General features: G+C 37.0%; 1 protein-coding gene across 3 annotated transcripts; it reads left to right on the forward strand.

Annotated features, from left to right (window-relative positions):
* Positions 1 to 398: 398 nt before the first annotated feature.
* On the forward strand, positions 399 to 13,990 carry FANCB (FA complementation group B). 3 transcript variants are annotated; one of them, XR_010995898.1, is made up of 10 exons: positions 399 to 419; positions 974 to 2,011; positions 2,998 to 3,150; positions 3,667 to 3,759; positions 7,519 to 7,647; positions 8,521 to 8,687; positions 10,759 to 11,213; positions 12,032 to 12,269; positions 12,870 to 13,031; positions 13,375 to 13,533. XR_010995898.1 is itself a non-coding variant. In XM_068180020.1 (10 exons), the coding sequence occupies exons 2-10, from the start codon at positions 1,079 to 1,081 to the stop codon at positions 13,414 to 13,416; spliced, it is 2,247 nt and encodes a 748-aa protein (XP_068036121.1). In that variant the 5' UTR covers positions 399 to 419; positions 974 to 1,078; the 3' UTR covers positions 13,417 to 13,533. The 3 variants fall into 3 exon arrangements, 2 of the variants coding, with proteins under 2 accessions (XP_068036121.1, XP_068036120.1); XM_068180020.1 differs by having other exon boundaries at positions 12,870 to 12,906; XM_068180019.1 differs by lacking the exon at positions 12,870 to 13,031 and having other exon boundaries at positions 13,375 to 13,990.
* The last annotated feature ends 3,284 nt before the right edge of the window (positions 13,991 to 17,274 follow it).

Genomic DNA, 17,274 nt, shown 5'->3' on the forward strand with positions numbered 1-17,274 from the left:
CGGCGCTCGGGGGGCGGGGCCTCAGGGAGACCGGGGCCCGGCAGGCCCCGCCCCGGCCGCGCTACGGCCCCGCCCCCGGCCGCGCTACGGCCCCGCCCCCGGCCGCGCTCCCGTCATGCTCCCCGCGGCGGGAGCTTCGGAGCGGCCCCGCCGGCCGGGAACCGCGGCACGGCCCCGCCGGGAGCGGCCCCGCCGGCCGGGAACCGCGCCACGGCCCCGCCACGGCCCCGCCACGGCCCCGCCACGGCCCCGCCACGGCCCCGCTACGGCCCCGCTACGGCCCCGCTACGGCCCCGCTGGCGCGGAGCCCGCGGTCGCTGCCCTTGTCTGTAGCCCGTCTCTGTGCGGGAGCGGGCGGTATCGCGGCCTGAGCCGAGCGAGGGGCGTCGCTGCGGACCCTGCAAGTTGAGTGAAACTTGGTGAGACGGCTGCGGTTCCCTCGGGATCCCCGGGGCCTTCTCTGGGCGAGGAGGGAGAAAGGGAGGGAGTCTACTTGGCCGCAAAATGACTGTATGGTTCCTCAGAGAACTTTCTCCTTCGAGCCCTTATAGTTTTAACAAAAAATAAATTATAACTATTAATAAGCACTGCGCCCGAGAGAAGGCTCTTTAATTTCAGAATTCAAAGCACAGTTACTTTCCAGTCTGCTCAGTATATTTGTAGCTTCTTCAGTGCAATCACAGAAATTGTGAGTGTGTGGCTTGGTTTCTATCAATATATATTGCATTGTGCAGCTGTTGATAACCAGAGAATTCATACATTGGTAAAAAAACATTTCTGAAATGTTTTTGCCAGTTAAATCTCTCAGTACAAAATTGTTTAATTTCATTATTAATCTGTGAGATTAAAGCACATACTGGCCTCATTCTCAAATTTTTCTGCGTTATTGCTTTGTAATGCATAGTTATTCTTAAGCCTCAGTTCAGCTCGTCCCAAAACAATTTAATTTTTTTTTCTTATTTGCTTATTGTAGATGGAAAATGTCCAGAAAGGGTAAAATTTCCAAAAAGAAATAAGCCTGACAGAAATACGGATACATGATTTTCTTGTACAGGAATATACATAAAGATATATCAAGATGTTTCTGAGTGAGCAAGATCAATTCTTGTCCTACAATGGTGAAGTCCTTGTATTTCAGTTGACAAAACCAGAGCATGCAGAGGAAGCAGATGATAAAGCAATGAATTTATGTGTCAGAAGGATGGCGTTCAACAGAGACACTAAGCTGTTTGTTCAGAAGTCTTCTGGAGTATTCAGCATGGGAGCCAGTCACTCAAAAATTGAAATGATTTGTTGTAGCTGCACAACAGATTCCAGAACAGGAATTATTCTTCCCTGCATTTTGATGAAGAAGAAAAAACGGAGTAGTGTCAAATACTTTTTATTGTTGCTTCACAGTTCAAACCAATTTGAGCCATCCCTTTATTTTAAATTGGATTATGAGCTGAAAGAAGATATCAGGTTGTTTGCTGGCCCATCGTTGTTGTGGACACATGCCAACAAGCTCTTCTACATCTCTTCCAACACCTGCGTGGTTCGAAGTGCTCCTGTTCATCTTTCTTCTGTAGTGTGGACAGGTGAAATTGTGGGTGAAGGCACTGTTATCTTAGGGATAAGAGCTGCTTGCCTGCCAGAGACTGAAGACTCAGATGGATTTTCTGTTTCCGACAGAGCCATCTGGGGTAGTGAGTTCTTCGGATATGCGATTCAATCACAAAAATTTCTGACTGGCACGTGCTTCATGCCTCATGCTTACAGCAGAGTGGTATCTTCCGTTTATGTCTGCAGGAGTGAGAGATTGAGAAAACAGCTCCGAATATCACTTGTTGCCATAACCCACAAGAACCAGCTTATTTGGTTCCAAAATGGTACCCCTAAAGGTGTTTGTGAGCTTCCTTACGAAAAGCCATGTTCAGTAAAACCAGCTCTAACCAGCAGCAGTGATTTGCTATTTGCTGTATCTTTTGCCTCTGGAAATAGCTGTGTCATACAGAGGAGAGACAGCTTACAGGTACTAGTGGCTTTAAACTCCAGTGGCTTTAAGCTCCATTTTACTGTGGTCTTTTTTGTATATATTGTCTTATTGTATGTCCTGCAACTAAAACCCTGCATGTTTAAGTTCTTTAGATTTCTTGATTATTACTGTTGCTGCTGATAAAATAACCTGTCTAAAGTATGACATTGTTTTGCTTCCTTTGCTTGCTTATATATCTTAAAAGGAAGATGGTATTCTCTCGCTTAGTAATACATTTATGAATCTTACCAAAGCTTCTGCTGCTAAGTGAAAACTGCAGTAGTATGAAAACTTGAAGTTGTAAGGCAGTTATGAGTGTGCCTGGATGATTTGTGTTAGAAGTAACCTCATATCATTATAAAGTATAAACTACTCATTGGAACATCAAAGCATTTTGAGCCTTAATTCCTAATAACAAAAAGTTGTTCCTAGAAAATGTTGTTTTACAAAAATGACAGGAAAAGGCCTTGCTATCGTTTCTTAAAATTAGGAGAGACAAAGTTTCTGCTAGGGTTTTGTAGGAGTCTGACAGGAAGACTTTTATAAGTCAGGAAATAAAAAATTGTACTATTTAGTTGCTGGCATTATTATAAAAATTTGTCTTTAACTTTCAAACATAGTTAAGTCTGTTGTGAAACAGATATTTCTCAATTTCAAAGGTACCATGCCTTTAACTGATCTTCAAGTATTACTGCTTCTAAATAAATGTAACAACATTCAGCTGTTCAAATACATGGAAAAGTTTTCACCTTCTCTGCAGCCTGTAATCTGGAAAGTGATCTTTAAAGAGAAGTGGCTAATTTTTCCCAGAGTTACCTAGTCTCTAAATGATGGGGTGAGAGTGAGAGCTTGAAACTTCTAAATATTATTGTATTTCACACAACTGAATAGGCGCTCTTAATGGAAAGTAAGCTTCACCAAAATATGGTCTCAAATACAACATTTATTCTAATAAATGTGTTTTAAAACCTCTTTTACTGTAGGTGGCTTCCAAATGGCAAAAAGTGAAGTGTGTTCTGGTGGATGATTTTATTGGCTCTGGAAGTGAGCAGCTGTTACTGCTTTTTAAGGATGACTCCAATACAGACGTATTAAGTACATTCAAAATAACAGATCTTGGGGAGGTCAACTATGCAGTAAGTTGAGCTTGCCTTTTCTCAGCTACTCAGTCTGTGCTTACTAAATTAAGAAAACCTCAACAAATCATTAAAGTATTGATACAAAATGAAATTGGATGTGTGCTGTGAAATGCCGTGAAGTTTGAATACAATATTCCCTGCTGTAATCTTAAATTATCTGAAGATGTTATTTTGCTTCTATGATTGTATCAACATTCTGTTGGGAATTTAATGCAGCTGAAAATGCTTTACATACATGATAGTTTTACCACAATGGTTACCTTTTGTCTAAGAACCCTTAATTTAATTAAGGCCATAGTGCTTGTTAATTATCTCCTCATAACTGGGTCTTTCCATTATGTACTATCAAATTGTAATTCCTTTCATAAAATAGGATTTTTCTTCTAGAAGACAGTGTGATTCTACTGGCTTGCTGTATTTTCTCCCAGATTTTTATAATGCTGTGTAATAGCCTGTACCTTACTTTCAGCTTTTTAATTCATTCAGGGTTTTGGTTTTGTTTTTTATTTTCAGAGTGATATCAATTATAAACATGATGTTCCTGCTGCAGAAGGATTGCAAGAAAATGGTTTGCTTACTGTCCGAGCCCTTGAAACAAGATTGCAGGTTTGTACTCAACAGTTCAGCTTCCCCGTTTTCTGTAAATTACTGTTGTGTATCATTGCATTATCTAGAGGGTGAGGCTAATGATACTGTTATTATTGAAGAAGTGGTTCAGGGAAAAGGTCAACGTGGTTAAGTATTTATTCTTGAATCAGTAGTAGTCTGTGTTTCAGTTGTTTCTCTCGGTTGTTATGAGTGCATTTAGGTAATTGTAGTGGTCTAACTTAATTTTAATTAAAAGTTTGAGATAATGCTGAAGATATCTTATCAGAGCTCCTTAGCAGTCATTTTACTCATGTTTAAATACCAGCTTAAAAAAATTGGAACGTTTACTTCTTTTGCTCCCCATTACACACATAACTTTCAGGTCATGTAGTGGCAGGTTCCCAGTGAGTGCATTTGCACAAATTGGTGACGGTGGTTATTGCACCACCTTCTGATGTTCATGGTCCTGTTACTAGTGGTTTTACAAGGATAATTTTGAGAGGTACTGTAGATAAAGCTAGAATGTATCCTTCTTTTAACTAAAATAATTTATAAAACAAACTGGGGGAAATTTGGGAGTTTCCCACCCAACATACTCACCAGTGTGAGTTCTTTTGCAGTGTGTATATTAGCCTATACCAAATGGGTAATAATTAACAAATAGGAAGATTATTTAAGAAAAAAAAGCTTTAGGGGAGAACATGACTCTCATACTGAGTCAATGATGTGAGGCTATTGTTAATTTGCTAAGGGTACTTTAAAGACAAGATACGAAGTAATTATTCCTGTTACTTGAGAATTAGTGAAAACTAAGTAGGGTATTGTGGCAGTTTTATTTCCATCCTTTAAAAATGAAGCAAACGAATTGGCAATAGTTAACCAGTTAATAAATAAATAAAAGGAGGACATATCAGGAAAAGACTGAAAAAAGAGTTTTCTAGTTCTGATGATAAACAAGATATCTAAAGTGCATCATCCAAAAGATAAAAGCTGTTTGAAGAACAGTGGACAAAGTGGTTTTTCCCTCCTAGAAGGCTAGAAAATAGAAGCTGGATTAATTTTGAGGACCTCTTGAGGTCCCTTCCAATCCTACTTTTTTACAGTTTGCATGTTAGAGGCCTACTGGCTTCTGCTTTAACATGCAGAAGTGCAGTCTTCTTTACAAATGCATCTCTTTCTGTTTCTGCATTTTTTTCTTTTTGGACAGTCATATTTTAAAACTGACTTCACTGCTGCCTTCTTGCCCTACTCATTGCATTACTTTCCTCTTCTACAAAACAGAAATTAGTTTCTGTCTCTTATTGGCTACTCCTTCAACAAATCCAATGAGGTTGCCCACCCAGCCATTGACAGCTGTACGTTCTATGTTCCATAACTTGGTTCTTTCAATATACTAACTGGCTTCCAGCTGTACAGCTCTGTGAATCTTGTCAGGATGAAATTAATTATCTGGTTTGCACTGGCTGCTGGTTCTGCTGGAAAAAAGCCACTGGTTGGATATTTTATCTATCATGTGCTGATAGAGTTCTTACAGACCCTTCCTAAGACCTAACATTTCTGTGCTTTTAGATCTTTTTAATCTCTAATTTTCAAAGCCACATGCTAGCACAAGCATTGTAAGCAGTTGGAAATTTACTGTGTTTTAATGTTGTAAATTTTTGAAGTTGTGAAGCTGATGGATTTGGAAGTAGGTGCAGATATTTCTTTTTAACCTCACTCTTGCTTCCTTGTTGAAATCCCCATTGTTCTGTATTATATTTGCTGAAGAGTGAAGTACTCTTGCTGGCTTTTATAATCTGATGTATAATTGAATTTTAAGGATGCTTGGTTTGAAGCAATACTGCATGAGTTCTGCTTAGCTTGGGAATTTTCAGAGGTTATTTAGTCTTGAAGTGGTACCTCTTGATATTTATCATCAAAATTCAGGTATTCTAGAAATTTGCAATCAAATCAAGTTTTCAGTCTCCATGGAATCATGTGTTTTACAACAAGATAAAACAGCAGATGCAGCCCTTTTGCATCCTTGTTGCTTAACCCTTGTTTCACATCTGCACAGCTGTTTTCTTAACCACATGAGAACTTTGACAGGAATTAATTATAGTCTACTGTATAATTAAGTTGTGTTTAAGTTATACGCAGTAATATATAAAAACTGCATTTTGCAGGCAGTGAAATTGAATAATAGATCAGCTTGAGCAGTTTTGAATTGTGCTATGTTTATTTTGTATACACTATTTTGGGTCTGAATCCAGCCTTTCCTCCTTTGCAGTTTTTTTTACTTTAACACGTGTTTTGATATCTTCTGAAGACGATATCCTTTGGCAGACTACTGAAGTTACATTGCAACAGCTGAGGTTAGAGGGTTTATCATGGTTTTAGTTGATTGTTTTGGCAGAAATAAAGTAGTGTCTTTATGTCCACGGCACTGTTCTACCCCCCACTAGTTGACAGTTTTGTAAGGACTATTAATACTGGATTTACTCACAGCTCTATTGTCTTTGGCCCTGGTCTGCTTTGTTTATATGTTCATGTTTATTTTCTAAGGTGATCTAGTTTTATTTTCTTAGTTTCACACAAAGCACAAAACTTGTAACTCCTGCTGATGCTTGTAGTGCAGTGCATCTTGGCATGCAGCAGAAAGGATGTGCCTGTCACTTGTGACAGCGGGGGACACGTCTCAGTCTTGGGTTTGCTATGTGGTGGAATTCAGGTCTTGTGTTGCTTTAGGAGGAAAAAGGGCTTGCAAAAGCCAGATTAGTCAGCAAGCAAGAATGTGCTTCCATATCTGTGCTTCCCCATTTGCTTTCTGGTTCTCAATTGTTTATTCAAGAGCTGGCTCCAATGGGAGTAAATGATGGCTTAGTGTTCTGATGACCTAAATTAAGAAGGTATTGTAGACTCGTCTTCATTCTTAACTCTTCATTTTCATCTCTTGAGTAATGTCTGGCACTGGATTATTGATTGGAATCTGGTGCTTAGATTCACAGTTGGATAGGTGACAATTTTTTTGCAAAACTTTTCGTGAGGGTGCTGTTGGTCTAAATGTCCTTTGCCATTGCAGCTTGAGCATAGGACATCACTTTCAAGAACTGCTTTTTTATTCAGGCTTATAATGGATTTATGTGTGTTATTTGTTTGGTGGGGTTTTCTAAGGGGATGGGGAAGAAGGAAATTTGGTTTTGCATTCCAGGGTTGAGTTCTCTCCTTGACAGCATTGGACTTGTCAGGATGTTCCTTTCCAGATAATACTTTTGAGGATCTTTCTTAAAACCTGGCAAGCTGGCATGATTTTTTTTTCTTTATTACTTGTTTTGTGGGGTTTTTTTGGTTGGTTTGCCTTGGTTGGTTTTTTGGGGGATTTTTTCATTGTGATTTGTTTAACAGAGACACAGCCAACCTGTGTGTCTGCTTATATATCTGTCAACTCTTCAATATATTTATTTGACCAATAATCAATACAAATCTTGAGAAGAAGATGAAACTGCTATCCATGAAAAAGTGAAGTAGGATTAATAATAAAAGATAAAATCAGAAATATATATACAGAAATTTATCTGAATATCTATGTAATTTGATTAAGTTTACCTTAATATTTAACTCTAGGTTTAATATTGAAAGACCAGGATTCTGAGATTCGTATTTTAAAAACAGAGTAGCCTGACTTGAACATTTTTTAGAAATGTTATTTGTGATTCTTGCATAAAAATGGAAAGCTGAAAAGATATTTTGATAGCTTTAATATCTTATGTGCAGTAGTCTAATGATTATCTTTTACAGGCTGGTTGGACTTCTGTTCGAGAGCTGCAGCAACATTTAGGACTTCAAAAGAGGGTTATTCTTGAGTCTTGCAGAGCATTAATAGATCTTGTTGAAGAAAGAACTCATATTCTACCAAACTCAAAAAAGGTAAAATGCAGGAGATGGGCCAGGTCACTTCTGAATTCTGCCAAGCCACTTGTTGAGGGTGCTGCCATTAACCACTTACCCCTTTTGCCTGTAGGGGTTGCCACTATCAAAACTCATCAATCTGCTATTTATGTCAGGTTCATTTTCTTAACTTGCCAATATATGTAGTTAGGAGTAAATTCAGTTGTTTCTGCTTGAAATTGATGTGCACAATACCTCCTGACAACTGAGTGGTATGGAGGAGTAACCTCTGATAGAGTTAGTGACAAACATGAGGGGAGGGTACAGTTCTAATTGCCACAGTTGCCTAGATATTGAATATCTGTATGTAATATCACATGTTACAAAAAGGGAGTTGTCATAGAACTATGTGAGCAAAATTGATTTTATAGTGGGGGCAGAGTGAACTGTGGGCTGAGAAGGTGATGGAGGTTGGGAAAATCTTATTTTAATATGTTGCTCAAAAGAAACCTAATTTAATTGAAATGGAGTTGCTCTCTTTCAGTTACTGTTGTGACATCTTGCAAGTTTTCTGGGTTTGCACAGCAAAATTTTGAGCAATTAAATTCAATAATATAAATTCTAGCACCTTAAATCTTTGGACAATTAATTTTATGACAGGTCAAGATTTTGACATATGATGTCTACAAGGAGAGAATAAGTTGTGCTTCACATGATGATATAAAGTGTTTTAAGAAAATTCAATTCTAGATATTGTAGAGAATAAACTATATATAGTTTATATATATCTTTCATTTTATGTATCTTAAAAGCTCTTCCAGCAGTCACTTGTGGCAAAACACAAAGTAATGCAGTATAAAAAGAACCAAAATCTCTGCTTAATTTATCTAAAAAACCACATTTTTCTGTAAGGAAGGCCTTGTCTCTCTCTGGGATGATGTAGAAAATCCTCCTGATTCTCTTAGTAAAGAGACATCATCAGCATCTGAAGTCCCAGAGCACTTCACAGAGGAATTGTGGCAGCGTGTTGTGGGTGACAGCCTGGTAGTTGGAGTAAAACTAACTGAATCATTTTGTTTGTGAGTATATACACTTATCCAATTATTTCATTGGTAGTTTTATAAAAATTTAATATGTAGGTTAAGCTCTGCAGTAAATTTGAACTTCCTCATTTTGAGCATGTGCATATAAAGTGTTTCAGTATTCTTGCTACTGGTTGCTTCCTCTCTAGCACTGCACAGAAAAATACATTATACAGACAGAAATCAGTTATGTGAGTATAACTGCAACATTACTGGAGACTTTTTACAAAAGAGTTATCTTCGACAAAAATTATGGCTCTTTATAGTCCATGTTGACATAGCAATGCTGACATCAGTATGTGTTGTAAATAAAAGTCTGTCTTAGCTTAGTTCCTGATGCTTTACTGTTAGCTACTTGCCATTCCTAATTGATTTGTTTCAAGAAGCACAAAAGAAAATATATTAAATTCTCTTACCAACTAATAAATACTTAGCTTTTGAATTGAACTCTTCTAGTCAAATACCTAATCAACATGCTTGCAAAGCTTGTATTTTGTGTAAATCATGTGGAGCAATCAACCACACAATACTTAAACCTTCAAAATAATTTGGTTGATTTTCTGATTATCTTTAAAATTATTTGTTTATTCTATTTATTTTAATTACTCAGTTCTAGTTGTAAATACTACTTATGTCATTTTCCTTTACAGAGAGGGAACTAAGTTGAAACAGTATGAAAAAAAAGAATACATAAAATATAAAATTACAGCATGTATTGTGTAATGTAAACTTTGGAGTCAGAACTTCTCTTTTGACCCATGTTCCCACAGGCAGTGTAGCTGAGGCTGTGTTTGGCTGAGCTCAAAGACTACTGATGCCACAAAAAATCATTCAGGTGGCTGTGAGAGAGCTGACCTGTTACGCCCTCTGGCCAATCTGCTGGAGCTGCGGCTATATTCTTTCTCAACTGCCAGATTGCTGTAACTTTACAAGAAAGTTGATGTCATCCTCTTGACAGACTCTCTTAAGAGCCACTGAGGCAAAAGATTGCTTTTTTTCCTTTTTAGTGTTTGTTCTTTTAGCTTTGATGATGATGCCTTTGCTTTTTTTATTTTTTAGTGAAATGCTTAATTCGTTTATAACTTCAGAAATCTCCAGCAGATTTTAAAAACCAGCAGCAATCTAGACCTCTCCCCCATTTTTAGAGTTGAGAAAAGATCTGTGGAGAAGCCATTTGTCCAAGGTTATCTGACAGGCCAGCAGCAGAACCTGGGTCTTCTGAGCTCCAGTTCAGTACTGTGTACAACAACCTGTGTTTGTGGGGAAAAGAACTTGCTTTATCTCCAACCAAAACACTTTAATTCTTTATTGAATATTTTTGTGCTTCCTACTAATGCAAGATTGCAGTGATATCATAGATTGGTTTATGAGGTGGTGATACTTCTTTGTAAAGAAAATTAGACATTCATAAGACTTTCAAATGTCAGTGACATCTTGAGATTGAATTGATTGACAGAATAATATATTCATTGAGAGAGGATCTGGAACAGTAATATTAGGAATTCATTGAGAGAGTCCTGTGTTGAGTAAATAAAGTACTTCATACATTTCAGGAAATTGCTGCATGTTCAAGGTAATAGTATCTTAAACCTTTTATTTTACTCTACATTGAATTTTGTTTGAATATCTATAAAAATGTATAGTATCAGAAGAGCTTCTAGTCCTCAAAAGGGCAGAATTGATATTTTATGCAGTTTTTTATTAAAAAGAAAGTCAAATCTTTGAGAAATAATCCATAAATGTCACAGAGTATTTTTATAGGTTACGTAGACTTTTCAACTTTTTCTGTCAGAATTAAACATCCAAATTCTTTTGGTTGAAATAAGGTATCTAACTCCTAGAAACTCTTCAAATATTCATTTCCCATTTTGAAAAATGTTTATACAAAAGAGATTATATGAAACAGTCATGTGAAGAACTTAACCTCTTTGCAAAGTCTATGACTTAATCTGGAATAGTATCGGAATTTATGTCTTAAATGTCTATATATGTCTGCAGAGTTGTGGTTATTTGTCAGAAGGCAAAAATGTGAACTGGGAGTGCAGTCATATTGTATGGATTTTCACAGGTCACTGACTGATGTCAGTTTATCTTTAGTGATGGATCAAGACTTCTCTTCAATTTCTCCAATTATCAAGTGTCAAAGTAAAATCATTAAGCTGAACAAAGCCTTCTCAGCAATGGCAGTCTCCTCAAGTCAAATTGAACCTCCTTCAAAAAAGATGAAATTGGACTTGCATAGCAAGAATGATCGGAAAAAAGAATTTCCTAAGAGATCTTCAAGGATTCAGCTGGATGGAGCAAAGACAGTCACTGCTGTCACCAGCCTTTCCCCACTACTGGCATTTCATCGTGTGTGCTGCATAGTTCTTCTGCATGCTAGGAAGCAAAACAATCAGAATGATAGTTTACAGCAGAGCAAAAAGATTACTGTACTCTGTGGGAAAATTTTGTTAAGTCTGGAAGATATTTCAAATGGCAGATATTCAATAAAAATGCTAAGGGATAATAGTTACTGTACAGGTAAATGGATTTATATACTTTAGATTTATAAATATATATATTTAATTCTTCTGTTTATTCTAGGTGGTGCCAAGCTAAGTTTCTCTTTGAACACAAGCTGCACAGACCTTTTGGGAATTAAAGCTGGGTAAAATAGGAGATGAAACATTTTTCAAAATGGAAAAAATGTTTAGTGAGTTGCTGTAAGGTTTTGCTAGCATTGGTGATGAAGGGTATCTGGGAAGGATAATTTTGAAGATAAGTTTGAGTACAGAATGCTGAAGCCTATGTTTTTTCCTATAAATAAGATACTGTAATTAGATACAGAAGTTTTTTTCTGACATACTACTACCTCTTAAATAATATCAAAGTAATTGAAGTTCTTCCTCATCTACACATATATTAAGATAATTTATTTTAATTTCTTTCCATATTCCTGACTGAATTGATTTTGAACTGGGCCTTTGCTCAGGTAATGAAATATCCTTTTCATTGTTTGCAATGAATTTTAATTTTTCTTCCTTTAATGCTGTGTCACTGCTAAAGCCAACATGTTATCTTACTGTCACAGTCTATTAATAGTCTTCTTTTGGGAAGGTGATGTTTATCTTAAGAGCTTTCATTCTACTGGTGGTGCTCCATTAATCAACTGTTTTGCTTGACAGAAGTAGGGATAAGAATTTAGGTGAGAAGAAAATTCCCCAAAAATGCCCGAAGTCAGGTGCAAATCCTTCACAAAAAAGCTGGCAATATGAGCCAAAAATCAAGGTTAATTTAATGCATGCAGCATGATCAAAATATTTAGTTCAAATACCTTTTTCTGCTGTATTTTCTTGCAGGTTCCATGGAAGATATACTTGCTGTCCTTGCAGTGTCTGTCAGATTCTCCTTTCAGATTGTGTCTTGTGACTGCACGTTGGCTCCAGTCAGCTCATGGTTGCTGGGAGAAATGGAGTGCACACCATTTAAGGAATGCCAGGACAACATATTCTGTCATAAAGCGGGAAATGTCCATGGTACAATTTTTAATTGGGCCCTGAAAAATCCATTTGAAGGAGTTCTAACAATATTTTGCAGGTAAAATCACTTGAAAAGCATAGCTTATATTCATCTTCCATACACCCTTTTTTATCTTTATGCTGTTTCTTACTGGTACCATTAACAGCAGCCAAAATCATAACCAATAGGCTGCAAATATGATGATAAGGTAACAATCATCAATAACAGACCTATTTTCAGATCAGAACTATGGCAGAACCTGAACTGACTTGTTTAATTTTGTCTCAGCTGGGACATTGATTTACAAATAAGTCTAGTCTCCATTAACACTTGCTTGGTACTATTTCGTCTCTTAATTTTGCTGCATCATAATTTTATATTCTTTTTTTTCTTACATTATTCTTAGTATAATGTGTAATTGGTAGATTTTTTTTCTTCAATGTGTTAATTTAAAAAAAACCCTTAAATATTAAATATTTATATGTTAGTATTAAAACAAAAAACAAACCACAAACTCCAAGTTAAATTAAATTTATCACTAGGTCATTTTTTAGTTTAGTATTGCAATATAAATGTAGTCTCATTTTGTACATGTATCTGTTATAGTTATTTCCTATCTACCATTATTGTGAAAAGGAAATAATCTGAAGAGTCTGACTGATGTCCTGTTTTATGCAGATTCTTAGACAAACATTTCCTAAGCCAGGTTAAGCAAGTTAGTAATACTGCCACAATTTAAGACTTAGCTGGATAAAGCTTATAACATAAAAAGTACTTCTGGGATATTGACAAATGTTGCTGTTTTGAAGAGTTCAAGCTAAAAAATAAAAAAGAAAATGTGTAACTGGTAAGAGTGCATTTTGTAGTGAGGTTCAGTCTTTTCCTCAAATTAGGAGTTGATTTCCTCTATGTAAGAGGAAAGCCTGAAATGTTTAGGCAATCAATCAGTAAAATTTTAAGTCTCAAGACTTTTTTGGTTCCTTTTGAAAAGTGATTTTACTTCATACTATTCACTTTTGATCCTGTTTTGTTACTGAGCCTCATGTGTATGGGCTGTGATTGTATTTTCTGTATCTTTTATTCCTGTGTTTGGATTGATCTTTTATCTGGCTAGGATATTTCTGTGATAGGTGGAAACTACAGAGTATACTTTTTTTGACACCGACATCATTTTGTTTTACAGAAATCTGACTGTCTTGTTCCAGTGCCTTCACAGCCTTACTAGAGTTCTCCCTCTGAGCTGCAGTGTAAAACTCCTGAGATCAGGAAGCAAGGGAGTACTTACTGAACACTTAGCACTGGCTCTGAAAAAGGAAATGCTCACCTTGAAGAATTCTCTTTTCTTACAAGAAACTAAAGCTGAAAACAGCTTGGCATGGAGGAATGAGTCTGGCAAGAAAATCAATAATGCTCCTCTGTCTTCTTTACTGGACACTGAGGAAGGAATCCAGCAATTCAGAAAGAAGCTTCAGAATGAGCGGGAAGAGAGTGTGCGAAGTATGAACCAAACAATGAATGGTGCCCTGTACCAAAAAATTGCTTTGAAAATAGCAGAAGCTCAGCTCAGTTCAGATATGATTGTGTGGAGACTGGACAAGTCCTAGAAACTATTGACTAAATTTATTTTGAAAAAAATTGTATTAAAGTTATACCATTAAATAATATTTATATTTTCATGGGTACTTATATTGCTTTGTATTCTATAGCATTTCTGTGTTGTTTCTACAGAAAAATAGTGGTATTTTAATTGATGACTATTGGAAGAATTTAATATTAAAGATTGAGTCATTATTTTGTTACAGATTTTGAAAATATCTTTTTAAGGTATTTTCTAATGATTCTTACTCCAAAATCATAATTCTTGGACTATAAAAAAAACTATTTTAGGAAAAAAAAATGAATCAGTGTGTACTCTTTAAAGTAGTTCCATTGAACTTGAAAGATGACTGTTTACATATGTAAAATGTAAGCCTTTTTTAGACATTTTAAAGCAGGGATGGAAAGGATCTAAGTTATACAGCCAATTGTAATTCATAATATGAGTATGGAGTTGCACAAATTCAAAGAAGAGAGAGCTTATTTTCATATGTCAAACCTTTTAAATAACTTCTAGTGATACAACTTAGGAAACGAAACTGTACCTTTCAGCCTTATCTTCTGGAGTCCACTCTCTGATTTATGGAGTATTTATTGGAGATGGAGAACCAGATCAGACCTCTTGACCAAATTTCAAGAACTCATTAAGATTCATTACATGATAAAGCTGCTTCAGGTTTGAGAGGTCCATTCCCATACAATTTAGTGGTAGGGCTAATCTCACTGGTAAGTCCTGGAGGAAACTGTCCTTCCTTGGCTGTTAACCTAGCTTCAGTGTCAGAAGATTGGCTTGCTCAATCCCAGAGTCAGATGATTGCTGATGCTAGCTGCTCAATGGTTTTGGCTTATCTCGATGGTTTAAATAATATTGGGCAACTCTTTTATTATTATTCCTCCTTTTGCTGGCTTGAGGAATATCCTGCTTATGCTTCTAGGAAGAGAATGGCCTGTACTTGCTGAGATAGTAATTTTTTAATCAAATTTTTCCCACTAGTTTCAAGAGGGCAGAAAGGTTATAAAGTTCCAAATCACAGTAATTTGCTTCCTTTTATCTCTGATTTATATAAGTAAAACATTCTTACTGCTTGTCACCATTTTTCTGAAATTGTCAGAGTTTTGCTTTTCATTTTCTCTGTAAATGAAATAGTTAATAGTTGACATGTCCAACATGATCTCTCTCTGACAACTAAAGTCTGGCAGGAAAAGTAGAAGATATTTATTGACTCAAAGGAATACTGATGTTTCAGAATTCTTTTTGTCTCATTAGAAGGTTCAACTTCTGTATGTATGTCCTCTAGAAGCATTAAGTGGTGATGTTTTTCAATCCAAGGCATCTTCTCATTCTGGTAACAGGAGTGAACTGATGCACATTAATGCAAAACACTGCCTAGAAAAACAGTAAATGAGAGAACTGTGTTTTGTTAACGTAACCCACTTTAGTGATATAGCTTCCCTTTTGAGATACTCAAAGTATTACTCCTTTTGAACTACAGAGAAGGGAAATCTTCCATTACGATGTCAAGAATGTCTTAAGAAATTGTCATGGGTATTTGAATCTCAGTATTTACTGGATGAGAAAGTTGAAGTTTTTCCACAATTCTTTCTTTGTTAAGCCACAGTCAGGCAATAGTCAAAGCTTAAGAATCCATTGTTAGGGCCTGGAAATCGGTTGTCACTGGAATTTACAGAAGTTTCTGATTATAAACACAACTGAAGCAAAAAATCTCAAGGTGCAATCCGGTAGCTTGCAGCTCAGGGCAAGACCTTGCTAAGCCATCTGAGCAGAAACCTTCAGAGCAACAAAGCTACTGTTCAGCCCAGGGCACTTGAAGGAGATTTTGCAAAGCAGTGTAAAGAGTTCAGCAGTTGATTTTTTCAGCACATAGCAGCCTGCTCTCATGTTGTAACTAACCATCATTGGTCTGTCTGTCTGTCTTTAAAGAAAAACTTCCATTTGCGTTCACATCCCTTTGTTGAAATAACAGTGGGACAAATGAACAAAAGCTGCTAAACACAAATGTTGCTAGTTTCTAATTCCATGCAGTTGTTACTTTAAAGAACCAAACAGTGAAAGCACAGCAGTGTAGAAGTGAAATTATTAGAGTAGTATACGTGTTTCTACTATAGAGATTTTCCTGAGGCATGAATGCTTATTTTGTAAATCATCAGATGAGGTCATTAAACACTTTGCTAACAGCTTTAGGATTCCTGGGAGGAGTTCTGCAACTGTCTAGTAATGCATAATAGCATGGTACAGCTTTCAGTGGTAGTGATGCAGGTGTACTGCATGTGTGCCTTACTTTTATGTGCCAAAATCTAAAGGTCTCCTGGAAATACTTGAAAGGTTTATGCTGATATGTGTGGTTTTTGGCCAGGGATAAGGTAGAAATGGAGCAGGTATTAACAAAGATTCAGGCTCTCTAGAAACTTATCTTCAAGCGGCAGCAGCAGGCATTTTGTTTAGAAGTATTTGCTTTCCTAAACTTGCCTTTCAGAGGTAAAAGCAACCAAAGGTGTTAACCTACTTCTTTGGTTTCTTGTGATGATTAATGTCTGCGCATGCTGGTGTTCAAATGAGAAGTCTAAATCGCATGGACTAGAAAGATGGTTAAGTTGGCTAACCATGTTTCTGTCATGAGCTGTTGGAGTCCCATTTTCTGGACCTCCAAGAAAGTCTTGGAAATGAGATCTTGCATAAAGTGGGTTTTGCAAGTACTTTTCTGAGCAAGTCATTTGAGAAATTAAATGAGTGGCAGCAGCAGTCCTAGTTATGGAGGAATTAATATTACCAAGAAATGACTTATAAAATAGTTGGATGTTTGATTCTGTAAATAAATTCCTCTTTCCATGATAGTAGATCAAGTTGGGAAACATACACATCCCAGGGATCAGAAGGCTTTTTGCTACTAAAGCTGCTGCTAATAGCAGATAACTATTCACACCACACATTCACTGTATAACACTCATGACTTCTGTGTAGGAGTAGTCATGAATGTTACACTGGGAGGTCAGTCCCCACCCTGGGACCTCTGGCTCCTAGGTGGGTTACAAAGTCCTTTGAAGAGCTCTTTGCTTCAGGTGTGTATGTGTAATCCTGTAAGGTTTTTTTGTTTGTGTGTAGCAAACACTACCTGTTTGTGCATGATCCAAGTTAATGCAAACCATGGTTGATACTAATGTGTGTAGTGGCTTTGTACACAGCCAGCAGGCTCCTGGTGTTCTGAATTTATCTGAACAACTGGTCTCCAGAGCTTACCAGTCCTGGGAGACTTTCACATGCTGCTTCTCAGCATGTCATAATCTCCTCAGCCTGCTGCTTGCTGGTAAACATTCCTCCCTCCTGAGCTGGAGAACCCTGCATAAACTCACACAAAGGGACCTTTGAGAAGCAGTAAAATTGTGCCCAGAATCAACTTGTCTTGACCCCAGTAGTCCTGATTTCTGGAAACCAGCAGATGTCAGTGGTGTCTGACAGGTATCTATAGGA

The sequence above is a fragment of the Anomalospiza imberbis genome, chromosome 2, assembly GCF_031753505.1.
Source record: "Anomalospiza imberbis isolate Cuckoo-Finch-1a 21T00152 chromosome 2, ASM3175350v1, whole genome shotgun sequence".
NCBI classification, from domain to species: domain Eukaryota; kingdom Metazoa; phylum Chordata; class Aves; order Passeriformes; family Viduidae; genus Anomalospiza; species Anomalospiza imberbis.

Bases quoted from the DNA above. Each gene is read 5' to 3' on its own strand.
- FANCB (XM_068180019.1), top strand. From the start codon at position 1,079: ATGTTTCTGAGTGAGCAAGATCAATTCTTGTCCTACAATGGTGAAGTC. The intron at 2,012-2,997 runs GTACTAGTGGCT...CTTTTACTGTAG, and splicing joins AGAGGAGAGACAGCTTACAG to GTGGCTTCCAAATGGCAAAA. The intron at 3,760-7,518 runs GTTTGTACTCAA...TATCTTTTACAG, and splicing joins CCCTTGAAACAAGATTGCAG to GCTGGTTGGACTTCTGTTCG.